This window comes from Halichoeres trimaculatus, unplaced genomic scaffold (assembly GCF_033239565.1).
Source record: "Halichoeres trimaculatus isolate MK-OKI-2021-1 unplaced genomic scaffold, fHalTri1.1 fHalTri1_scaffold_4, whole genome shotgun sequence".
Classification (NCBI taxonomy): domain Eukaryota; kingdom Metazoa; phylum Chordata; class Actinopteri; order Labriformes; family Labridae; genus Halichoeres; species Halichoeres trimaculatus.
The window spans coordinates 35,073,064-35,100,416 of record NW_027437182.1 but is presented as its reverse complement, the minus strand read 5'-3'; the positions used below and the strand labels follow the sequence as shown (position 1 = coordinate 35,100,416).

General features: G+C 39.4%; 1 protein-coding gene across 5 annotated transcripts in view; it reads right to left on the bottom strand.

The window, feature by feature from the left end:
- Positions 1-27,353, bottom strand: part of nlgn1 (neuroligin 1) — a 553,048-nt gene that overhangs the window by 273,239 nt on the left and 252,456 nt on the right. For all 5 annotated transcript variants that reach the window (XM_074667620.1, XM_074667621.1, XM_074667624.1 and 2 more), the window contains one exon: positions 17,716-17,868. In XM_074667620.1, the coding sequence (XP_074523721.1) occupies positions 17,716-17,868 (153 nt within the window). The remainder of the gene's footprint in view (positions 1-17,715; positions 17,869-27,353) is intronic.

Genomic DNA, 27,353 nt, shown 5'->3' with positions numbered 1-27,353 from the left:
TCTTAAAATTGATATTTATTTCTTTTTTTTGACACATACATGTCAGTTGAATTAATTTCACAAAAACAATCAGATCATAAAAGCATTCAATGCAACATAACAGCTGGAGAGCCCATTTAGGTCAGACCTGGGGAAATTATAGCCCGTGGGCCACATTTGGCCCTTTGGGGGTCCCTGTCTGGTTGATTTTAAATTCAAACATAAATGCATAAAAAAAAATGCTGTGCAAGCAGTCCAACTGTGTTGCTTTTATTTTGAAAAGTGTGATATTTGCATTAATGCTGTATGGACACTCTTGCATGTGTGAGCCCTGTGTGAACCTCGACATATGATGGAGTTAAACAAATACAAATTATCTATCAGTGATAATCACCTCTCAGCTGTCCTTTGCATTGGCACCTTGTAAATGTATCCAGATTTCAGTGTGCTTGTTTAAGCCCAAGGCAGACTCAATTTTGTCTCCCTAAGTTGGTAAATAAAATAAAATAATAATAATAAAAAAAACAATAGTGGTGTTAACTATTGGGGTTTTTTATGCATAAAATAATAATGTTTTTTCTTTTATTTTATTTTATGTTATTTTATTTATTTATTTATTTATTTATTTATCTTTCCAGTTTTTGTAGAGTTTTATTGACATAATATTGTAATTTGTCTGGTTACCGGTAGCAGCTAATCAAAATATAAAATTAAATGCATTTCACAATAAGAAAAGTTAATTTTGAGCAGGACAGAGTTAAGGACATTGTTGAAGTGGCCCTCTGACACAATTAGGATTTATTTTGTGGCCCCTCATAAAATGAGGTCCTTTAAACTATGAAAAGTTTACTGTTGCTTGATTTCACATTCCTCAGCACCACCATTTAGATCACAACTCAACTATTACTCAGCTCAGGACAGCTACTGAACTGGATAAGACTTGGAACATCAATGTTGTAGTTAAATAGAAGTAAAAATGTTGCACTGTTTGCTGAAGAGGTATATATATATATATATATATATACTATTTTTTTTTTCTGGTACAGTTTATACCATTGCTATCATTTAGATTTCTGATCGTAAACAGTGTCATACATTTTCTGTCAGTCACAGACAGATAGAAGCCTTACACTCAATTTGGGTGAAAATGAATAGTGATCTCTAGTGTTAATTACCACTGATTCGCTGAGGTCACTACCTAGATTGGAAGCGAAGTCTTGTGTGATGATGAGCATTTTCCAGACAAACATGAACAAATCTTTCCACCAGCTTCTGCGTTATTAAAACGGAAATTCAAGTTTTGTATTATTAAAAATATTGACTTCCTGTGCTGTGTGCAGCAATAATACAGGTACTAAACCCCAGAGGTCAGCGCAGTTTGACTGAATGAAGAGGTAACCGTCGACTTTTATAAATACTCTGTATGCCAATAAGTCATCCAAATGAATTGTGATGAAAAACAAACTAAGACAGCGCTACTGCTCGAGGGAGACGGAGAGAAACGAAACGATCTCCCACCTTTACCCCCACACCTCTAAATCTCTTCTCATCAGCTTTATTGTCCAATCATTTCCATCGGGGAGAAAAACAAATGATCACATGGCGATTGGTGAGACAGGGCTGATGAGAGGGAAGAGGAGGCTGACCTTTGAGAGGATTATGGGATCTTTGTTTGTACAAAGCTGTGAGGCAATATGGCAGATGTTTTTGGATAAATTAGTACTTAGATGCTTTGACAGCAAAAAGAGGAAGGAAGTGGGTGATAAGAAAGAGCTCACAGAGTAAAACTTAAAATATGATTTTATATGTCATGTCTTTGAGTGTAATGGGGGTAGATTGCTCATTTATTGTACAGAGTTTCCACCTTTGAAAGAAGAGAAATGGCTAATACTCCTTATGCTACATGGCTTATTACACTGTATTAGCCATTAAAGAGACAATTAAAGCACCTGTAATGAATAACGGTTTGGGAAAAGTGCAGTTTTTACCATTCGAATATCTCTCAGCTGCCTGCAATGGTAAATGGTTTGGAGATGGACAGAAAAACAGATCGGTGAGAGAAGTGTCAGTTAAACTTCATCCTCTGTTGAGCATCTGCAGGGCAATAAAACAACTCCTCAGCTGTCACTCTTTCCCCCATCCTGGTCCAAAATGCTTCCAAACAATGTCAGGAGAAACAAACACACATATTTTTAGTTGGGGTGGTAGTAGAGCTTGTTTTGCTCTTGTCAGAGCTGATGGTAGTGGTAAACATTAGCGCGCTGAGTATTTCTCATTTAATTATTTGTATTTTAAAGGAAGAAAAAGCTAATTAGGCTATATTCTGGTCAGAACTGAGGATTACAAAGTGTGGTTTTTTTCACAGTCATGTGCTAGATGTATTTCCAGCCTCATGCATGAACGTCTCATGTGTCACCTGTCCATCCCTAACTTTCTGCCTCATTAAATGTCCCATCAAGAGAAATGTATTCATTCACTCATGAATGGTTTGGACCGAAAGGATCCTCTGTTTAAGACACAGATTGTTCAGCCGGCTAGTAACTCGTGAGAAAAAAGCCACATATTGACCAAATTAATGTTAGCCTTACCCTCAAACGCCTCCACACCATTTATCTCTTTTACACTCTTACACACTCTCATGCTGCTCTCCCTCCGAGGCGGTGCTGGTGTCTCAGCAAGACGCTCCGATCTGACCTCTAAAAATATGGCGACGGCAGATTTGTGGCTCGTGCTGATAACCAATCAGATGGCTCATGTCGTGCAGGGCGGAGGACCCCCGTCGAGTCCTAAATCACATTTCTCTTCATCGTTCTCTCTCTGCGTCTCTCTGTCTTCTTTATTGCTTGTTGGCGATGGTTTTATTCGGTGTGCAGATAGTATGGGGAGTTCTTCAGTGGGCTGTGGAGAGGCTGACAGCCTGAGAATCTGAACAGATCAAAACCCTGCATACCTGAAACTACATCCAACCAAGGTAAAACACAGTTCTCAGTGTTTTTATCTTTTTTTTTTCTTTAAGGTTTTAAAAATATCATCAGACAGAGGTTCAGACGAGGCTCGTCCACTCCCCTACATATGTAGTTTGCAGTGATCAGAGGTGTTACACACTTTGATCCTGCTGCTACACATGTCCATCTGCTGCTCTCGCCCCATCCGCACACAAGCACATACACTCATGCTCCAGCATGCGTTCACACCAGCAGAGGCCAAAGCTTTGATCAATAAATAACACAGTCACAGGGGGTGGGTACACGGGCACAGATACTGTATCTACACATGCAGTTTGCAGTGGGGTGTGAAGTAAAAGCTCACTGTGGATGGATGTTATCTCTGTTTGCTTCTCTACTCATCTCTCCATCTGCCCCCCTGCTCCCCCGTCCAGCCAGTCAGCCTCTTTCTAACCTGCAGCCAATCAGCTCGCTCCTTTGACCCCTGGAAGCTCAACAGTTGCAAACAAGTGCCTCAGTTTTAGACATCAATTGAGATCCAATCTCAAATCGAAAGACTTCAAATAGACAGACATCCAATCAGATTAAGCTGTTTTGTTATTTTAAATTCAAGCTGTGAGCACATAAGGGGAGCAGGGATTACTGAAGTTTACAAAAAGTTGACTTAAATGAGTAATCATCGAAAATTACCAAACGGTGAAGAGTGAAAACTTCTCCCTTGTTGAGCTGTGCACCACAGATCGGCCTCCAGCAAGGGGCTGGGGATTAGCATTACTTCATTTTAAGGAGTCAGAAGTCAAAAATGTTGGGAACATCTGCTCCAGGGAGGAAACGGTGATGTATGTTGAATACTAAGTGTTAGAAATAAGTTGTGTTTCTACACCACAACTTTTTTGGGTTGAAAAATAACAATCTGATTAATAACCAGTATGCAATTAAAAAAAGTTGTGAGTTGATCTGGCAAGCAATTTCTCCATTGTGTACTCTGCCTCCCCCACAGTGCATGCTGGGATAAGCCCCAGCTCCCTCCAACAAAGCCGATTTAGAAAACAGCAGAATGGGTCCCAGTATCCCAGTCAGAATGCAAATCATTTCATTTCCATACTCGACTGTTCTTAGTGATAGAGGTTTTATGGCACTATTTCTCAAAACAAAAGCCACTTTTAAGTCAAAAGGTAAAAGCAGTGGCTTTAAGAAATAGATACCACAAATCAATGCAAACTTTAAAACTGTTTTTTGGGGGATTTTGATTAAACACTGATGAAAGAACACAGAAAGAAAGCATGCAACAGAAAAAAGTGAGGCAAAAGGAGAAGAGAAATCAAACTGGTTTATCTGAAAGCTCATACTTTCTGATGTTTGAAATGCCGATCACTTATTCAAGGAACTTTTCAAGAAAGTTTTCCGTGTTGGCTAAACCGTATGAGTTTTCAGACTTTACTGGGACAATTCCAACAGCAAGATAAGAAGTAGAGCGAATAAGAGATTAGTTAAAAGCTCATCGGGCACAATCAGCTGTAGAGTTAGTTCATATTAGTAGAATTAGTACTTAAGTGGTTAGCATAAGCTTTAGAATTTAGAGGGGTTAGACCAGGGATGTCAAACTCGTGCCATGGAGGGCCGAGAGGCTGCAGGTTTTCCTTCCAACCAAGAACTCCACCAGCTGATTCCACTGATTACCTCACCTTCAAGCAGAGAGCAGGGACTAATCAGTGAAATCAGCTGGTGGAGTTCTTGGTTGGAAGTAAAACCTGCAGCCTCTTGGCCCTGCATGGCACGAGTTTGACATCCCTGGGTTAGACGTTTTCGTTAGAAGGTTAATTGTTAGTATTTTTAGTAATGTGTCATTTTATTCTTTGTCTGAATAGAAACAAGGCAGAAAAAAGAAAAGGAAGCAACACCAGGAATACACCAGATGCAGCTCCGCTCTATTGCACGTTGTCATCCGTCAACTCACACCAGCTGCGTCTTCAGTTTGGCAAGTATCAGGACACTGCACAGCAGAAATCACAAGACAAAGGAGTTCTCACACTTTCTTCTACATTGATCAACCCTTTTTTTCATACATGTTGGGCTGTAAAACCTCAAATTTGTTGACTCCTGGCCTAGCTATGGTCATTTTAGTTTGTTGTTATGGTCAAGCTACATATGATGTGATTTTCATGCAGTATGTTTAATTTTGAAAGTCACCAGTTTTTTTTTTTTTGTTTGTTTGTTTTGTTTTTTTAATTATTATTATTAATTAATTATTTTTTACTATCAATATTTATATATATTTTTCAATTGTGCAACAAGACAAGGCAGTGACATTGACAGACAAATTGTGAACAAAGTGTTGATTGCACAGATAATAATGGCTATAATAATAACAACGGCTCTATATATTTGTATGTTTTAAAAATAGGTGATTAGTTAATAGGTGGTTTTCATGCACAACTTCCTGTTATACTCGATCTGCATTTTGCAAATTGACACATCACTGCTCCAGCATCCAGCAAAAATAGGAGACTTGCGCATCTGCTGCGGCCTGCCGGAGCAGGGGCGTAGCTAGTCCGCAACGTCGCGGAACCAGTGTGAGCTGGCACATTAACTTGAACAGAAACCTATTTGATCTGGTTTTGTGACAGAGGGGAGCTGGACTGGAGATGCATCTGGCGTATTTTGAACCATAAGGTAGTTTGTTAGTTCAGAGGGTTGTAGCATGCACATGCAGAAGTTGAGCATTGTTACTGGTTTCATCCTCACCCAGTGTATCTTAGCAGTGTGAAACTTCTTTTTTTTTTTTTTTTTTATGAGTCTTGAAAAAAATTATTCAAAAAAAAAAAAAAAAAAAAGAAAAACAAAGAAAGAAAAAAGAAAAAGAAACTCAACAAAAAATAAATGAAATAAAAAATAATGAGTTTAACAAAATGTTCTGAACTGATTGTGAATTTAAAACCCTTTCCCAAAGCTTTCAGCAACATCTCATGGATTATCAGCACATGGCACTGGCTGATTTATTGTGGTCCATGCTGGTTTAATGAATGCTAATGTCTACCTTTTTAAGCCAACATGGACCACATTACAAATCAAACAATAACTAATAGATGGACATTAGTTTGGAGCTGAAATAGCACAGCACACTGTGTCCCCAAATGCTGGATGTGCATGCTCTGCATGCTGCTGATTCAGAGCTCCAGCTTATTCTAATTCATTGGATAAGAAGGTGCACTGCTCTGCTCTGCCATCATGGCTGCTGAAGCACAGGGCTAAATGAAACCAGTAGCACATTTATGAGCACTGATGCTCTGATTACAGGAATAATCCTTTGAAAGAGAAGCTACTTGAACCAAAGAGCGACCCTTGCCATGTATAACAGATAATACATGGAACATGCATATCATTTGGAGCGTAATGATTGGTTGGTGGCAAGTGGCTGAAGTTATGGCTACTGACACCTGGCGCAATGGAGTGCGCCCAGATGGTTGTCTGTTGTACGGGCCTTGGCCAGATTAATCCGATCCGCATCAGCAGAGCTGCTGTAAACCTCACTAGCCAAGCCTGTTGTTGCCAGGGCACCATTAGCATAGCATAACTTCCACTGGCATCGCAGCCCACTCAATGAATAAAACATTACACCGACAATGCCGAGCCAAATGAGCAGAAGACAAACAAACTAAGCAATGGCAGACTGAAAGAGCCGCGCAATGGCCAGGAGACTACTATCCCATAATTTCAGCTTCCTGCCAAAAATGTAGGGTTTTACAAATGGTGGGAAGAGTCCTGGTGGTTTCAGCTACAAGATAACAACACTGAGGGTGGGTAATTTGGTCCAACTGCTAAACATTATAAAGCTTTCAAATGAAGCTGCTATTAAGCCAAATCTGAGCAGCCATGAGCCATGTCTAAACAGTATCAAAGACCCAGAAAACTGCAGACTATCACAACGACTCAGTGTTCACACAAAATTGTTTTCTTAACAAGACTGGAACAACACTGCAAACATCACAGGGCAGACATTTGCTCTGGAAAACTGGATCCAATATGTAGTGGGATTTCAAAAGCTAAATAAAAAGCTCTCATTCCAAACTTGGAGTTCAGAGAAACACTTCTGTAATCTAATTATCATATCAAATGTGGACCATGCTGACTGGAGCAGACTGTATTCTGATGGCGCATTAAGGCCAATTTCACACCATCTCTGATGGAAAGCTAAGGTCTCTGATCACATTATCTGTCTCTGTCTGCTCTGTGTTTTGATTCTGCTGCAACCTCTCACAGTGAGATGGCTCGAGTGGGCTCTTTATCGTAGCAGAAGGATTGAACACTGAGACTTATTTGAACCTGTAGAACATTATCTGTTGTACCTCTACTTCTGTATCTTTAAATATAGTTTAAAATATAAAAACGGATTCAGGAATGTTGAGTCCACAAGCTGAGGTCACAGGATGGAACATCTAAAGCCCCGTTTCCACCAAGCAATGGGTGTGTGGGTTGGATTGGTAAAACCTGCTCCTGTTTGTGTTTCCACAGCCAACCATGCTTTTTGTGGGAGGTAGGAAGAAGTCAGATGTCGATAGCCACATCAGCTACGTAATACTATGACTGCATAGCAGTGTGACATAGTGTGCCCTGCAAATAAATCCAACAAAGAAGGAAAACACAACACAGTAAACAAAGAACAACGATGGAAGAGATCAATCAGTTTGTCTTCTTTGTGATTGGCATGTGGCTCTTTTCAACAAAATGTCATCAAGCTTCGTTTAAGAAAATGGTACGACAGGGTTCTTTGCTGGTCTTTATTGCTGTTGTCACACAGGAAGTGGCGGTTCTTTGGACCAATCAACAGACTGCAGTGCTTCTAGCTCAACCTTCTAGGGTCTGATTGGTTTGTCTACATACTAACGGAAGGGTAGCAAAAAGTGGGATGGTACCAAGGGGCAACATCAAATTTAGAAATATGAAGCCTATGCAAAAGTGTTAAAAGTGAAAAGACTGGAAACTAAGTACACGCTAGAACAAAAAAACAGACTTGTACGACATTAAACAGCATATTTTAAGCCCGGTTCAAAAAACGGCTTAGGTCTAAAACTCTGATTTCACTATCCGCACACACTGGCACGCAATTTGGTGGTTTTTTCAACTCTGTGGTTTAGAAGATGTTAGAATCGTTTGATTGTCTAATTGCTAACGCGATTGACTGCGCCCACTAGCTGCCAAGAAGGAAGCTCAAAGGTGGCGTCATGTCCAATGTGGCTGTGTCTGTGGATTGGCTTCATTTTACAGTTCAGGAACAGGTGGGTGATGTCGCAGAGACTATGTTCATGTTTTCTACAGTCGATGAGCGGTATGTAACGGTAATTTGGGGATCTGTCCTGCATTTAGTGCAGCACCCATTTTGTGGCGTTACCTTTGACTGAGACGAACCAAACTGAACTTGGTGGAAGCGGGACCTAAGTGCATGCCAGAATATAATTCAGACTTTGTTAGGTTTAACAAAGTTTGGATACAGAAATCACATTTAATAGATGTATGACCAAGTTAACCTTTGACTGTCAGCTCAGTGCACCTCTCAAAAATCATTTAATTGTCATCAAAGACAAAACTGATGGGTTGATTTTACATGGTAACACAAAAAAGTTGGGCCCATTCACAAAGACATCTTTCATGTTTCAACACTTGTTATTATGACAATCACTGACATGTTCGTTTGAAGGTCTCCAGTTAGCATGTTAATCCTTTACTCCAAAACACTGGTGAGTGTAAAACAGATGCTTTGAATTTGAATAAAGATGACTCATCAGTGGAGAATCATTTCAAATGACTACCAGAAATATTTAAACTGTTTACAGCTTAAATTCAGGGTTTAACAAATGCTAACTTGTTTGAATGATGGAGCAAAACGCTGCCTCCATTGCCAAAATGTCTTCACATCTTTATGGTGATGTAGGCTGTAAAGTGGCCTGTGAAAAAGCCAGGAACAGAAACACAATGATGATGAAGACATCTAATTTGTGCACTGAGCAAATACCTAGAGGCAACTGAGGCGGATTCTGTAGGGACTTGGTTAAGGGACTTGAGGATTGCTGGGCCAGCAGCTGGAGACGTGCCAGGTCACTTCATGGGCACAGCTGAGGTCCCCTTTACGAAGGCACTGAACCCTGAACTGCCCCCTCACAGTAGCTCTTCATTGATGTATGTATAGGGTTAAATTTCAGAATAGTCTTATTTAGTTTTATTTAAATCCTTTTTGGGGTCTTGAAGGCTTTAGTTCAATTTTTGCCCATGTCAGTTTAGCAGGTTGGAGAAATCCCTTTGATTTCTTACCATAGGTGGCAGAGTTATCCTGAATCAGATGTTTTATGGAAAGCATCAAAGAGCATCAATTATTTTCATGGATTTATCTTATTGACACAATTTCGACAAAAAAAGGTAGTCTCATCATTTTTTAAAAGATACTTAAAAAGAACTCTTTGAGGAAACTAGTCTCAATGGTACCAAAACAAAGTATGCTCCCATTAGTCTCAATGCTTCTAATAGTTAATCATCTTTATTAGTAAAGCAGTCATTAGGTGAAGCTCTAACTGAATGGTCTGAATGGTTGTTTCCGAGCAAGTGTTGTCAGGGTTAGTGAGGAGTGATGCAGAAGAGAAAGGTGAGGGAGGAAAAGAAAGAGACGGCACAGAAAGAGTAATGAACCTAAATCATCGGGGTGTTTGTTTCAGGGAGAGTGAAATTAATAAGCATGAAAATAATGGTCCTCAACACTTAGCCAGCAGGACAAAAACGAACAAAACAGGAAAGACCAATTACTGTGGAGGGGAGAGAAAAGGAAAGAAGATGTATGAAAGAGTAGCAGGGAGGGAGGAATATTTGAGAGGGGCAAACATTAGGGATAAAGCCTGTGTGAGACAGAATGCTCCTCAAGCAAACACACACAATCCTGTTTGGATACAATTAAAGCCGCGCGGGCTCAATCTGATAAATGTGTGCTGCTGAGTATGTTACTCAGTCTGGAAATTCAAAGTCTGTGTACTGTGAAGATTTCTATTTTCCTATTGTGTCACATTTCAACCCTTGTAGACACATAGTGAGCTCTACAAATTGGTACCTTTAACATTTGAAACGATACGGTACCGATGCCTGGTACCTGGCAATCAGTATCGGTACTCAACAGTAAAATTTTTTGCTACTTTTGTGTTTGTTAATGTGGCATAAATATCAATGTGTTAAATCATAAAATCCCAATGTTTTTTTTTCCTTTTTTGTCAATTTATTTCTCAGTATTTAAACTTGCAATGCTGTGTTCATGTCAAACAATGGTAAATGGCCTACTTTTCACTCCCTCACAGTCATGAGTTTTCATGTTCAGAGTTGTAAGGCAAACTGTATTATCAGTTAAGTCCAACTGGATCATGTGTATTTATGTTTTCCATTCTGTACTTTGTTTTGAGGAAAACAGCATTTTTATGACTGGTAAGAATAGTTGCCGGTGGTCACACAGCTTGTCACTAGGTCACCTAATAATTATATAGAAATAATGATAATTATAATACTAATTGTGATGATATATATATATATATATATATATATATATATATATATATATATATATATATTGGCTATAGTAAGTACTTGTGTGTCAAGAAAATGGCATCCAATAAGTAAATTATGAACAATCCTGCAGGCAGTGTTTTTTTATTTTTTTATTTTTATTTTTTGTTTGTTTGTTTGTTTTTTGTTTTTGACTAGCTATGTGCCCACTGGCAACTTTTGTTGCCACTCACAGAAATAAGCCCATCAAGAAAAAAAAAAAAATTATCCCAGGTACAGTTTTGTGGTGGAGGGTTACTCTAGAGACTTGAATGATAAAATAATTTAAAAAATGTTTCGGTGGGAAATCATACAAAATTTATGAAAATCGCATCTTTTCAGGATGATTTGCATCCCCCATGTTTTCCACTGGGAGTAGCAGGAAGCAGATGATGTCATGTGACAGGAACCACTTGGAAACAATTTTTTATAAACCAAAATCCTTGTCTAAGTTGTGTATTATCATACAAGTGGAAGAAGTTGCATTAGTTATGCTGAGATTTTTTTTATTGTGAACAGAAAACGACAGTGATACACTTCTGCAATAAATGTTGCCGACGGGGCAAAACAGGTGGTACCAAAACTTGGTAGCATTTGATTTTACGTGATCCAATGGAATTTGGTCACTATCTGAAAGAGTACCTAATTCGTCACCATCCCTACTTTGCTCTCTTGCATCTTTCCTTGCTCTTATCTTACCTTTTATGCTTCCTTTGCTCTCCTCACTGCTTCCTATTTCCCTCCTCCTGTGCCTTCATTCTTGCTTCCTTGCCTGCTCTACTTCTTTCCTTGCTTCTGTTCTTGCTGTATCTTTTTTGTGTTTGTGCTCCCTTGCTTTACTTCTGTCCTTGTTCTATTTTGTAAAGCATGGTACAGCCATTAAACCAGTTTTTATTTACCCTAGACCTCCACATGTGCAGAAAATTAACTATGCAGTGTGTATCATGATGGATTATGTTAATAATATGCATGAAACATGTTATCTAAACATTACAATTTGAATCATTTTCCTTTGAAGATCTGAAATCTGCATCCTGTTCCCCTCTGCTCACTCTCAGGTTCAGGGGTTCAGTGGCTGTGGTGTTAAAAACAGGGCAGAGTTAGAGATGCAGGGCCGTGCAGAGAAATGGATATTTTACTGGCCAGGTATATCTTAAAACAATCAGAGGCTTGATGAATTGGCTGAATGGCTGATGTATGGCTGGAATGGAAGGGGTATTTGGAGAAGGTTTGAGTCAGGGAAATGCACCTCATCAATCAGCATGATTAAAGGTTTTGGCTGGGCCCAAACAAACTCAACACTGCGAGGGCCTGGCCTTAAAGGCACAGCCTGCTTTTTTGGAAGCACAACAAACAAGCCCTGTGGAGGTATTGGATTCAAGTATTGGCAGCTGCAATCGATGTTTGAGGTTTGGTGAGTGTCAGAAAAGCACTAAGGTGCATGTTGGACCAGCGGACCTATTTGGATGCAAAGTTTCTCGATAGTGAGGTGTTAAGTGTGAGACGGACCTGTACTAAATGTAATGACACTCCCTCAGAATAGCTCCATTTATCACCTGTCTGATATCTCACTGTTGTATCTGGATGATAGAGCACTGGTTCTTTAAGTAATTGATGTGTTAGGGAAAATAAAACTAACCCCAACATGTGCGTGTGAAAGGGAGGAGTGAGATGACTGAAGAATAAATACACGTCACCTTTATTAATGACACTTTGACACTTTCCATTAATCTGGCCACAGGAGAACTCTCAATTCATTAAACACACGCACACGTTCATACACACCAGTGGATACAGACTGACAGTAGCATACTATATACGTGCCCCATGGCTAAATCCATTGTAGCCAAGGTCTTTAAACAATAAATACAGCTCCACGTCAGCAGCCCTGCATATTTAAAGCCACTAATGGCTTCCTGCAAAGCTTTGGCTCCAGCAGACACATAATCCCACACTAAGCCAAGGAGAGAAATCACTGGTGCGAGGGGTGGGGAGTTCTTTCAGCAGAGAAGCATCTCCAAACCAACAGGTGCTGCGATGGCTGGCTGGGTAAGGCTAATACAACCACACTCCTCAACCAACACAGGCACACCGGACAGCGAGAGGACATCATTAAGTGTCTGAGAGACAGTTTAGAGTTATAAATGAACCAAGGCCTCCACGCCATTGTCTAGTCGTTTATTTGAGGGTCTTAGAATCTAATTTTGAGATGAGTAATACCTCCGGGTTCCCTCTGGATACGGCTCACGTTAATTAATCTATTCATTCTCATGCACGGTCAACTCTCATTCCCCAGGAGTTTTATTTTTTTTTCTAAGAGAAGCCTCTTACCTGAGGGACTTTCACATGTCGAGAGTCTTTTTTCAGACCCAAGGTAATTTAGCAAGGAAGTCTTTTTTTTGTTCAGTTATTGAGTGTAAGAGCAGTTATCAACCCAGCAGTCTCGATAACACTCTTGGGGCCAAATTTCACTTTGTGTGAGCTTCAGCTAAGTCCTCTTAGGTCTGAATGGAGTCCTAAAGCTAACTAATCAATGCGCTGATTATACAGCGCAACAGGTTTTATTACAAAATTCACAAAAGTTTTACACTCTCAGGAAAAGTAGAGATGCATTGAACGGACTTTCAGGGCTAAGACTGATCATCAGTTATAACATGCTTCACAGTACGATCACCGCTGTTATGATTAACATCATTGTGTTTTAAAATGTGAAGTTTCTGCACACCTGAGGGTAACAAAGGCTACAACTCAGAGGGCCAGAAGCAGTTTTACACATGCAACAAGGTCATTGTTTAAGTTCCAGTATATATCCAGCCTCCATCAAACTGGGAATACTCAGAAGCCTGACACCTTTGGTTTTGGGCCATTGCGATTGCCAATGCAAAATATATATGTTTTAAGATCACATTGCACAGGACAGAGATAAAAAAAAAAAAAGAAATAAAAATAAAAAAAAAGAAAGAAAGAAAGAAAAAAAATAATAAAAAACAGCAACCACTTGGGAAACTGTTTGAAATAATCCATTCTACTGCAGAATAACATATATGGTGAATTTGTAATTAGTTTCGGTTTTTAAGTTGTCCGGTAAGCTTTCTGCAGTTCCAAAATAAAAGCTGTTGAAGACTGTGATTGCCAGGTTTGTGGTGCAAATGCTGCAGAGATACTAATATGTGTATAAATGAAAGTCTTAACTGTCTAGACCAAGGATTCCCATTTTTTTTTTTTCAGACCACAACCTCCCGAAATGATTACAGAGACAGGTGACACCCTACTGTTGGAGTGTGCTAATAGTCCAATCCAAAATCAGACAAAGGCAATCCAAAAAAAGTGCTATAATGTTTAAGTCAACTGTTAGATAGAAAATTAGGCTACATCTTTGCATGATTCACTGTTTATTTAGTTACACTGCCTCCACTGTCATCCTGGTTTAGTCAACTCATGGCTTCTGTGGCCACAAAGAAATATTTAGCCTGATAGCATTTTTGCCAAAGTCATATTTCAAAGTTTTCAGAAAAGAAGAAAAGATACATTTTTGGGTATATTTATTATTTTGTATTACCATTTTATGATTACGTTTTATTATCTATATTGCTATTAACTTATTCATTTTATTTAAATTTCTTTGTGAAATAATTGTCTATTTCTTCCCCATTGTGACATTCTGAATTCAAGTTTGTTTTTTTTTGTTTTTTTTTGTTTTTGCTAACACCTTTTCCTTCTCTTTCAGCTCCAGTTCAGTCTCCCTCCTATGTGATCACCTGACCCCTCCCCAATGTTTTCCATTGAGTCTTCCATTTGACACTCCCAGTGTGTTCACTCACCTTTTGCCGAATCAATTTTAAACTTGTTATGGTTATCAAGCGCTTTTAATTTTGTAGTTCCCTGTGTTTAGACTCCTTCTGATTCCTGGTTCTTGTGTTTTGCCTGTACATTCAGTGCCTTCGCTTTTTGTCTCGCCTTCTGTAAATATTTTTTTTTTCTAAATAAAGACCACGTTTTTGCATCAAAACCCTCTGGTCCTGCGTGTGAGCCCTTCCTCTGTCTGTGATACTTTGACTCAGGCAGTCATGCTATGAGGCTCACGAGATAATAATTTAGATTTTTATAATATATGATTTAGGCAGTTACATTGTTAGGCTGACAAAATGAAGAAACATACCAGAGATTTCCTGTTTGTATAGTTTGATATAAAATTGGAATCCTATTTATGTTTATATTTTTACAACAATGGATGAAGTATGCAGTTGTAAATAGTTTTCACTCAGAGTAGAGTTCCACTACCAGGGTCCTGGCACCTACTTCCGAAAACACCGATCTAATAAATTCTTGATTTAGAAATCAGAGTACTGCAAAGACTCCACAAGAAAGATAACAGACACTTAACAGAAATAACTCAAAATAGTGTTGAGAGGAGGTTTTTTTGAACCATATTGGGTTGTGGCCTTCCCATATTTTCAGGATGACAGATTTTGGCAGTGGAGCTGTCTAATGAACTCACTTGTACACTCGCTAAAAAACTGGATGACTGACTGGAAAGCCCAGCGGTTATGAGCCTCACACCTACTGTAGCAGAGTACACACTCTTTCTGCCTGTCACTCACACACACACACACACACACACACCCTCATATGTTTGGCGAGGTAAAGCCGTATGCTTTTGTCCGTTGCCAGGGGGGTAAACACAAACACATAGAGTCTAATCTGAGAGCAAACAGCGGCGCCTCATGTTAACCAGCAGGGATACAGTTTCCCTCAACGCCATGAGGCCTGCAGCACTTATGGGGCTCACATCACATCAGAGAGAAGGGAGCCAGGGAGGGAGGGAGAGCCGGAAAGAGTGGGAACAAGGGATCACACAAACAAAAAAAATGAACACAAAGAGAAAGTTTGTCCATTTTAATCCACTTTTTACTTTTTGATTTTTGTGCAATTACTGTATGGAATGTAAAAATGGAGATCCACTTTAGGCGTTATACTCTGCATGAAAGCAGTGATGCTGGGCAGTAAAAAAAAAAAAAAAAAAATCCTTTAAGATTTTAATGAAGGCTTGTTCCTTTATGCGCCCTACTTGTACAAAGGACTCCTAATACATGCTGCCCCCTCCAGACCTTGGAGGGGAATAACCAAGTATTGAAAAGAAATGAATGATTGGTAATTACAGATGATGGAGTACTTGTTTAATATCCACTTTTGTGGTTTTGGCAGCACTTGAAGGTTGCTCGGGGAGGTTGTCCATCCAGTCAGCGGCTGACTGACAGTTATATCTCCAAGAGACGTGAACCACAATTGCTCCGCTGGCATCCATGCCTGGAACATTTTTATTTAGCTCAAGTTTCTTGGTGGCGAACAGGAGGCTGGATATCAGTGTGTTTTCAGGTTCTATATGAGGAAAAAAACACAGAGCTTCTCCCTGATATTTACCGTCTATGACATAAACGAAGTATGAGTCGCATCAAAGAGATCAGAGTCTGAATAAATAATGAGGGAACACATTCACACTGCAGACCACCTGCTGAGAAAAATAATGTTGTATTTCATTTGTTTTCTGCCATCAGCATCTCAAAGGCTTGCCTTTAAGCTTTTATGCTCATTTTGCATGCACACAATCACATAAATACTGTATACACACACAAGCCTCCAGACAAACTGTATCCTAGTATCTTAGTTGATAGGTGGATATTAACCCCTGCTTTTCTTCTTCTGCTGCAGTTTAATAAGAGCAGAAAAAAAGCCTCAGCACGATGTGTAAATTGAATCCATGTCATCCACAACAACACCTCAACAAATGACAGCATAATCTCACATGGGACAGAGGTGGCACACCTTTGTTTCCATCATATGTTGAAATATGCCTGCCCTCTGGGTAAAGCAGCGACAGCCGTACACACCAGAGAAAAGAGAATCAGTAATAAACTGATGAGCCGAGATAAGAGAGGAGGAAGAAAACAGATAGGGATGAGTAAAAAAGAGAGGAGAGATCAGAGAAGACAGTGTCATAATTCATTCAAGGCTGCTAAATATAAGAAAAGAGACGCTTATTATTGTGAGTCTGCTTTTTCTTTGATCGTTAGGCTGTTATTCGGTCATGTCAGGAAATAATCTCAAGGAAGCAGGGATTAAAACCCAGCAGAGGTTACTGACAACCAGTTTAGATCAGTGGCTAGCATTTGCAGAGACCAGTTAAACCAGGTGAGGAGCACAGGCTCTGCCCGGTAACACAACCAGCGTTAGCATTTTTATCACACCAAAGATAAACGAACCACAGAAGGAAGACAGTTTCCAGAAAAAAATAAATAAATAAAAGGGAAAAAACAATAAAACAAAAACAGCTAGCATAAACTTTGAATTGGCCAAAGAATTCAATACAAAGGGTCACCTCCAGAGTTAGCCATATGCTAGCCAAACCAAGACCAATACAGGACTTTTGCTCCAATAGTTTTAGCCTCCATGCTAAGCTAACAGAATCACCAAAATTTAGTGTCAACATAATAGGACTCAAAAATCTGATCAACTGAACCTCCAACACGGAAGAAATGAGACAACTACAAAGGTCCCAGAGGACTGACTTTTGCTCCAATGGTTTTAGCCTCCATGCTATGCTAACAAAATCCCCAGAATTGAGTGTCAAACACATAAAACTCAAAACCTTGATCAACTGAACCTCCAACAAGGAAGAAATAAGACAACTTAAAAAGCCCCAGAGACCTTCACTAACATGCTAAGCTAACAACATCTTCATCAAATCAAAGCCAGCACAGGATTTTGCTCCAGTATTTTTAGCCCCTATGCTAAGCTAGCAGAATCAACAAAATTTAGCTTCATAGACATAAAACTCATAACCAATAGCTCCATGCTAAACCAACTGAGCCCCTAACAAAAAAGAAACAAACAAACAACAACAAAAGTTCCAGAGACCTTCACCAACATGCTAAGCCAACAACATCATCAAATCAAAGCCAACACAGGATTTTGCTCCAGTATTTTTAGCCCCTATGCTAAGCTGACAAAATCACTAAAATTTAGCATCACAAGCATAAGACTCAGAACTCTACCATCCATGCTGAACCAATTGAACCCCTTAGAAGGAAGAAACAGACAACTACAAAAGTCCCAGAGGCCTTCACCAACATGCTAAGCTAACACCATCATCATTGATAAAAAAGCAGCACACAGCAACACAACAATGCCAGAGAATGAAAGCCCACAGCAGTTTCCTTACCTAGGACGCCCAGCCGGTAGTTGACGGTTATGACAATCACATTTCCATAGCTGGCCAGGATGCTGCCATCAAACATATTCCCAGTTCCTTCCATGTAGGAGCCCCCGTGGATGAAAACCATCACTGGCTTGGGGCTTCCACTCTCCCTGATGTCTGGAGGAGAGAGGGGAGGAAGAAGAGGAAGAGGAGGAGGTAGAGAAGGCAGTAGGACTGATTAGACAACAAATTGAAGTTGACAAGCACAGATGTATTTTCAATGCTTTTCAGGGTGCTGTGGCCCCCCTTTAAGTTTTCTTCACAGAGTAATCCTGGCACACTGGCTTCTGTTTTTTTTTTACACAGTTCTTGTTAGTTTGAGGCGTCAAACCATTTATTTTCCAACATGAAGGCCGTGACATGTTGGTAGTGATTGCAAAAAAAGTTATTTACTTATTTATTAAGCTGTTTTAAATTTCATATAGGTGTTAATGAAACAGGATATTTAATGTGGCAACTTTTAATTTTCCTCCAGGCAATGGACTGTCAACATGTAAGCATGGCAATCTCAGCTGTCATATCGAGGGGAAACTGGTGTGATTAATGTGGGAGAAAATCTCATAAAAATGGCGTATTAGGTTTGACCATTTTATGAAAAAGCAATGCTTTATTGAAACTTTAATTTGAATTCAGGTTAGCACTTCACAGTTGTTTCGCTGTAGGGGAATGTTCGCCTTGATTTGGTGAATATAAATGTAGGAGAGCACTTACTGGCAGCAGGGGAAATTAAATAGAAGCAAAAAGTGAATGGGACACTTGCCTTTTGAAATTATTTAAGGGGTTGTGTAAACGTGAAGGACAAAATGTTGATTTAACTTTTAAATTACTGACCAATCATTCCCGAAATCACACTCTAATAAGACAGACCATAAATAAAACATGCAGAGGAGTGTGTGCTTTCATACTAAACAGTGACGCTACAAAAATATGTTTCTCTTTTCGCTGTCTGTAAGATGTGAGGCTGTATCAGTCGTACGTAAAGCCGAATTAGCTGCATTAAAATGTGTTACGTCTGGATGATTAGAGTGGAAGAAAGAAAAGAGTATTTTAAAGCTTTAGCCCTTGACACAGTACGAGCTCGGTTGTGAGCAGGAAGGATGAGAAGACTTGGAGAGATCTAACAAAATGCTGCAACCCGCGTTCAAAACAAGGTTTCGCTTTCATCTTCTGTATCCCTGAGATGAAGCTTTTCATCCTACTTCCTAACCTTCTCCATCAGTACACGCGGCGGCGCACATCATTTATCCCACTGATGTTTTACCACTAAGGGACTCCCGTCCAGAGAGAGATCAGTAAGCCTTGGCGGAATTAAAAATTAACCAGGCAGGGAAACAGAAAAGCGTTACCTCCGAGACAAGAGAATAAAGAAGGAAAAGAAAAAAAAAAAAGTAGTGGGATTGTGGAGGGAGCCAGAGAGGCAGAGCGATGGTGTTTGTGCTGGAAAGTTTTCCCACAGTGCGTTTAAAGCGCTCACAAGCTAGGGGGTAGACAAAATAATGCAAACACCTTAGGGACATTTTTCAACTCTGAAGGAACAATATCACAGAAACACTGCCACAAAAGCAGCTTCTACTTCTTCTTCTTCTTTTTTTTTTTTTTTTTTTTTTGATATTCATATGGTGGCCCTTTTCCTCTGACATCACATATCAGGGTGGGAGGCTCAGACGTTGTAAGATAAATGTAGGAGTTTCAGAACTGTGTAGCTACTTAACCGCTTTCTTTCTTGAGGATAGATTAAAGACATCTTAAAGAGACAATATCAGGCCATTTCTTATAACTACACTGCATATTTGCGACAATGACACAGACATAACATTCAGGGAGATCATGATTGACATTACCATTTGACCATCGCGCAAGTCAGACTAAATTAATTCACATTTAATCAGAGATGCTTTCAAAAGGTAGATTTAGAGAAGCTTCAGAGGCTTTCAAACATATTATTTCTTGAAATTAGCCCCTGTATGGCGCTTGAGTTTCACTATTCATCCTATTTGCAGAAACTACTCAATGTAGAAAAAAAAGTGAACTATATCCAACTGCTTTGATTCTCAGGTTTTCATGAAAAAAAGTTAGAAAAGTTAAAAAAATAAAACTATTTGGGGGAAAGGTTAAACACATCCACTTCAGGAAGTTTTTATTTATTTATTTATTGATTGATTTTTGATTAATTTAAGTCAGAAACTGTTCCAAACGACATAATTGCATTTACCCATTTTCTTAAATTAATGGTGTCATCATAATTCTGAGTGTCAAAGAATTGTCCCTAAGCATTGCTCAGAAAGGGCCCTGAGAGTGCAGGATGTGCACTGAAACAGAAATAATCCAGGACTGGACAGACAATCAGATGGACACTGGGAATGGACACAAATTGTCTGAATAAACTGTGCACTCAAACTAAAAGTTACTTTAGTCATTCTGAAATGGAAGTAGCACTGCTGGAAGTGAAATAAAAGCAGGCTAATTTTCCTCAGATTTAATGGAGCTACCAAGCGGCAAAGTCTGGTTGAAAATATGAAGCCTGTGTGGAAGGGCTAAAAAGTGCAGTTCATTGAGTGTCCACCTGAGGCTGCCTGCAGAAAGACCAGTAACCACGTACACACCAAGCCAAATTAGGTGACTTTTACAGCATTTAAAAATATATTTACACTCTTCTTCTAGAAACGGCTTGGGTCTGAGGTGCTCATGTCACTATCGGCATACACTATACGGGGCCATTTTTTTGTTTTTTTTCTTTCTTTTTTTTTGTTTTTTTTGGAAACCTGGCTGTTTAGACAACAATAAGATCACAAGTTTGTCCAATCAGAGGCACACCTCAAAGCTGTTAGTAAGACGGCTCAAAGCCTGACTCTTGAGTCTGCAATTCCAATATGGCTGCTGCAGACTAAAGGCTTCATTACTCTGTATTAGAAACAGATGGGTGACATCACAGAGACTCCATCTATATCTTTAAGATTTAAAATTTAAAATTTAAAATTATGGGAGCTACCTTCTTATTCCTGTCTGGAGAAGGCTGTCATCAGATATCAGGGATATGTTGTAACCAGAAAAAAAAAATTGATCTGAAATCTAGCAGATTTTTTTTTCTCTTTTTTAGAATTAAAGGAATTTCACTGTACAAACAAGTGAACAGATGCCATATTTGTCATGGCCCACATGTGTCTTATGGTAGATTATAATTTCTGTGAAAATCTTATTCCTCATGATATATCATTTAGAGGCTCTGGGAAGACTATTAGTTTGGCATTGACTGCAGGGACACCTGTGGCTGGAATAGTGGACAGAGACTGCATTTACCATGAGCACTATCACCCATATTCATAGAGATTTGACTCTTGTCAATTTGTTTTAGTAAACAAATGAATGGAGAGCAGATCTTTTTTTATCACTACTTTTCTTTGCTCACGATAACTTTTCCCAGGATGCAAAGGGACAAGGTATTTATTTACAAAGTATTTATTTGTAGTCCCTTATCCTAATTGTTTGAAAGGTGACAACAATCGAATAGTGGTTGTAGCTTGGTATAGTGTTTTTTTGTTTTTTGTTTTTTTTTCTCTTTTTAATTTAGAAAAAAATATTTAATATTTATTTTGGTTCTAATAATCTCAGTTTAAATAATGGATAATGAACAGGTAAAAAACATAAAAATTAGGCCTTTTCAAGATGATCTATGAATGAGTCAAAGGCATTTAAAGTAAGTTGAAATATTGTTTCCTTATGTAAACAGGTAAAGATTAACTGAATACACAAACTTATACCTGGTTAATAAAAACACTGATTGAGATACTGATAAATTATTCATAAGACCAAACACTGAGTGACTCCAGGCTGTGGCATTAGATTCACTTAAAGCCACACAAACGCATTGTATTTAATTTTAACTTGTGTTAAAGTGCCTTTTTTTTCTGTCGTTAGCTTTTTAAAATGGAACCTGAACTTGTTTTCCTTTCCTACTTTGATTCTCCATTTTATTTTGTTTGGGAGCAGGTAGAAGATAAAACAATGCTGAAGAAATACAATGCAGGAATTGGATGGAGGTAATAAATATTGCAGTGTGTCTATGTATCCTGCAACTGCAGAAAATGTTTTCTCGCCAACATGGGATATAAAAGATACAGCCTTTAAAAAAACTCAATTGGCAAAAGGAAATGGGGTAAAATAAGACAAAAATCTAGCGGGAAATTAAAATGAGGCACATCTAGGTAAAATGTGCTCTCTCTTTTTTGTATGTGTGTGGTTTTGTTTGTGTGCACACGCTGTTTGTCCTTTCCTGTTTCTCTGCGTGCAGAGCTCATTACATCACTTCTATCATTCTCTGTCCTTTGTAGTGTTTTTTTTTTCCTAGTTGTTCTGCTTCCTCTGTCGCAGCAGGCAGTGGCTACACTGTAGCAGCACATCATAACTCTCCTTGGAGGGCTTCCAGAAACTTCTGACAAAAAAGGTCAGGGGATAATGGTAAGGGTGTGTGAGTGTGTTTCTGTGTGTTACTCACAGCACTGATACTGTATGTTTGAAGCCTAAAAGGCACAAACGATGGCGTAATGGTGAGGGCTGTTATAATGCTGCGTTTGATTTGTGTAAATTTAATGAGGAAAAAGTTGATGTGATGGTGGTGACAGCAGTGGTGGAGGAAACTGTGCCAATGGTTGTGTTGATCATGGTAACTGACTGTGATGTGAACGCTGGAAGCAACAGTGAAGGTTTTTGATGATAATCAATGACAATGACAAAAAACATGACATGATGATAATAATTAAACCAGAGGAATTAATGTAAGCAGCTTGATAATGGTTGACGTGACAATGATTCCTAATGATGACAATGATTATAAGGAGATGGTTTGATTGACGACATCACATGTTGATGCTAATTTTCCCCCTGGGGTCTCTTTAGTGTAGCAGCTGGATTTGAGGCCGTTTACTTTAAGATATGACAGTGTGTGGGATCCATTTACATAAACTTTGTGTGTGTGGGAAAAGCATGTGTTTGGCTAGAATACCCTCAGTGAGAACTTTAAAACTGAAATGTAGGATGACACTTCCCATGTAGTCAATAATGGTAAATGGTTCTAGCTCTAGTGACATTGGTTGAAACCAACACTTGCTTACTTGTTTTGTTTGTTTGTTTGTTTGTTTGTTTGTTTGTTTTTCATGAAATAAGGGACAAAATATTTCATTTTTGGGGCTCAGTGCCACAGTAGTGTCAGCTTTATGAGGTTAAATTTGTGCCATCAGAAACTGAATTTGAATTAAAATATTCAATTTGAAAAAGCATGATGTGTAATGAAATGTAATGTTTTGAAATCATTATTATTTTTTTTTTTTTGAATTAGTCTCCCCAACAGGCACAAGATGACGTAATGGTCGTGCCACTCTGAATTGAAATTGAATTTTAAAACTTAATCTGCTTTTTGTGAATTGGAATTGAATTCTGTGTTTTTGAATTTTAAGTTTAAAAAAGTTGAATTAAAGTATAAAAAGATTTGAATTTTCATAGGCAAAATGCAAATTCAAGTTCAATTTAAAAAAAAATAATTCAATTTCAGATCATTAAATTTCATTACACATATTGCTTTTTCAAATTCAATATTTTAATTCAAATTCAGTTTCTGATGGCACAAATGTAACCTCATACAGCTTATGCATAATAAAGCCCTGTTTCCACCAAGCAGTCCTGTATTAATCAGTACAGTTTTGGTATAGGTTGAATTGGTAAAGTCTGATCCTGTTTATGTTTCCTCAGCCAGCCATGCCCCCTCATGGCAGGCTGTATGTTAGCTAGATGCCTATAGCCACACCAGCTACATAATAACATGACAGAATAGCAGAGCAACACAGTGTACCCCGCCAATAAATCCAGTGAAGACGAAAAACGCAACACAGTAAACAAAGAGCAATGATGGAAGACATCCAATAATTCGTCCTCTTTGGATTGGCATGTTACAAAGCGCAGTTGTCCTCACTGTCGCACATGAAGTGATGATCCTTTCAACCAATCAATGGACTGCACTGTTTCTTTCTCCACCATCTAGGGTTGGGTCAGTTTATCTGGCACCCCAGCAGAAGAGTACCAAAAAGTGAGATGGTACAGCTTGGTAATTCGGGGACCTGTCCTGGTTTTAGTCAAAGGAAACTCCATAAAATGCTTGCCTTGCTGAGACAAACAGATCGGAACCCCTTGGTGGAAACAGGGCTTTAGTGTATAGGCAATAGTTGTGTTTATGATCTCTTGTTTGAGTGAAAATGCTACCAGTTAGTACCACTCTTTTCAGATTTTCTGTGGTATTTTCTTTTAGATGTTTGTCCCTCTCTCTACGGACAGAGCTGTGAATGGGTTTTCACATTAGAATTACAGACTTTAGCCAGCACCCAATAATGTTTACACCCTTGCTCATCCAGTAACACCAAAGCCAGTCTGTTCATTGACCAAACTGCTGGAGATTCCTGCAGAACTATGAATATTTAAGACATTAAGAGAATGCAGAGGAGGCAAAAACTATTGAGGAAGGGGGGATATCACCCAGGCAACATGAGATATCATCTCTGGAAGGAAGAGCTAATAGGACTCATGGATATTCAGACAGAGTTGGGGGAATACAGTACAGCGTCCCATGCAGAGTTGTGGGTGCATTAGGATATCCCCGATCCCCCTGCCACCAATAGGCTCTAAAAGGTCCAGGTTGGCCTAAAATGGATCTATAGCCTGGGCTACTGTAATAGCTGAATTTCACCCCTGGATGAATAAAATATTTCTGATCTTAAATGGCACAAATTTCAAACATATTCATCACTCAACTATTCATTTGCTCATCTGTGGGAGTTGAAAAATCTGAGCCAACCCAAGTCTAATTGATTCAATCTGTATCTGGCTTCCCTGATCTCTAATAAAAACAGGAAATAAAAAGGATTTCACTTGGAGGAAGGTGAAAGAAGACATCAAATTATCAGGTAAACTGTAAAAGTCTTTGTTGGTTTCTTGAGTTGACCTATTGGCTGTACGAGCAAGTTAGTGTTACTCTGATCAGTACAACCAACCAACAAACCTCTTCCCTCTTCATCACTTCACATCGTTGGGTACTTGCAAATGATGCTATTTGGACAAATTAAGTGAATGGACACAAAACATTTCCACATTTATTGAAATGCTAATAAACTGAGTGTTCACGATTGGTGTGAATGCAACATTAGATATTTTGATTGCAAAAAGTGACCGCAAGCAGAAGTTTCATATTCAGTCGTTGTGTTAGCCTTCTCTAAATAACTGAATTTTTATCGTGGAAATTTGGAAAGTTGGGACCCTTGTACCACCTTTTTGACTCCTGACAGTCTGTGGATTTTGAGAGACACTCTAAATAAAAGATTAAATAATGGCTTGGTTTCTCACTTATGTGGTCTTTTTGGAAGCAAATAGTACGAAACGCTTTTGTGTAGTCCCTGCTGACTGGCTTAACCAATCATTTTTGCTTCTGAGGGTTTGTTGCAAGCTAACTGTCACAAAATCATCTACAGACAAAGCTTATTTGTTGGAAGTTAGCCTTTGTGTTACCTTGCAGGGGTGTAACGGTACATGTATCCGTGCCGAACTTCTCCATAAGGCCATTCGGTTCGGTACAGTGCTGTATTCGAACGAGTACAGTAAGTTTACATTAGCCGCTGCACATGGCTCTTTAATATTCACATGAGTACTCGTCTATGATTGGCTGAGCAGGGAAGGCGTTTTAATACTCATGAGGAAAGTGGTCTGTGATTCGTGCTTTGCGATCATATGCATATCATGTGGACGTGACGCCTCACGGTGAGCCAATCAGAAGATGAATATCAAAGAGCTTCCGTAGCCACAGGAGCTTGTGTCTGAATTGTGCATCATGGCTGCTGCTAACAACCAACCGGAGCATGAAGAGCCTTCCCCCTCGCTGTATAATGGCAAGTTTTTGGTTTGATAAACATGCTAAACAAGCAAATGGTTTTGCGTTGTTCCATACTGTACCGAAAATGTACCGAACCGTGACCCTAAAACCAAGGTACGAACCGAACCGTGATTTTTGTGTACCGTTACACCCCTATTACCTTGGTAATGGGATTGCCAAGCTAATATAGACCAGTTGGCAACCCTGATTTGGCGGTAAGTAGCTAACACCTTAAAAGACAAACTCAGATCAAAACAATGTGCTTAAAAAAAAGCTCAGATTTAGGATAGCTGGGTACCTGAGGTTTTGTATTCTGTCAGAGCAGCCTTGTTTGTAAAGCTTAGGTTGGGAACAGGCTGTGCTTTCTGTGTATATTTTACATATCCGTACCCTCTTTGTGGAAGCTTTATGATATTACCCTGTTTGTGTGAGTGCAAGTGCTCTCAAGTATTACATGAATATATTAATTTCTTCTGCAGCCTCCTCGTGCTCGGCTTTGAACTGAAGGTCAGCGGTAATGAGGTGAGGTTAGGAAAAGATTGTCTTGGCCGTGTTTGAGCATTTGATGGATTTACCTGAATTTACCTGGATTTACTGGCTCATACCAGTTTCACCCTGGTGTTTACTGAACACACTGTTCCTTGAGGTTTTAAGTTTATGCAAACCCCCCCCACTCGCTCTCAGTTTGATTTCCTGGCACCCTCCTTTGGCTGCCACTCCAAGACTCAAAGCCAAATAAGATCCTCTAAAACCCCAGTCTCTCTTCACAATTCTCCAACTTATCAATTAATCCTCATTCAGCTGATTGCAAATTTCCTCTCTTGTCATCACTCGAGCTCTGCGTGTGAGGCGCTGGAGTGCTCAGACTGATAACTGGAATATCCTACCCAGAGATGATTATTTGTATCACTGATATGTGCTTTCATCCTCCTGTCCAAAGTAACGCGGGATGATTTAAGTCCAAGTGTTTGAAACATGCCGGAACATCCCACTGTCCTCTGGGGTTTCTTCTACAGTGAGCAGTAAGATTAAAGCTTGCTTTTAGAAGTGCTAAAAGGAGATGCAATCTCGCAGTGATTTGACCATCCACTCTTTCCGGAGATGAGTGCAGGTGAAGGAGAGTTTGTCGGAGGATAGGTACCGTGCCAGCGTAGAGTAGATCATTGCTTCCTTCAGGATGAGGTTATGATCAAAGAGACTGAGGTACTTTAGGTTTCTCTGAGCAAACCCTGAGAGATGCCCCAGGGCTGTAGCAACAACTTCGGTATCCTCCCTCTCTCCGTCTCTCTTGCTGCCAGTGTGGAGGACTTATCAAACCAACTGCAGACACAAGGTGCAGGGGTGTTTTTTTATCTTTGGCTGCTGGGAGCAAAGCCATGGGGACTCTGGGCAAGAGGAACAAGAAACAAAATGAGACCCAGCGGTAAACAGTGATTCAGATGCTTTCAGAGGAAAAGCTCCTGTGTAATCAGCGCAGCTGTGCTGATGTTCCTCATTAGAGCTCACACCCACCGGCATATGGAAAGTGGCATGACATAAAGATTTGATGCTGCCATATAAATCCTGCCTCAGCACCGTATTTTAACACAACACCGGCTCGCAGAGGCTGATCATTTCAGGAGAAGCACTATATACCAGACTACTGCTCTGTTTGTAATGTTTTCACATGACTCACTGGATTTTTTATTTTTTAAAT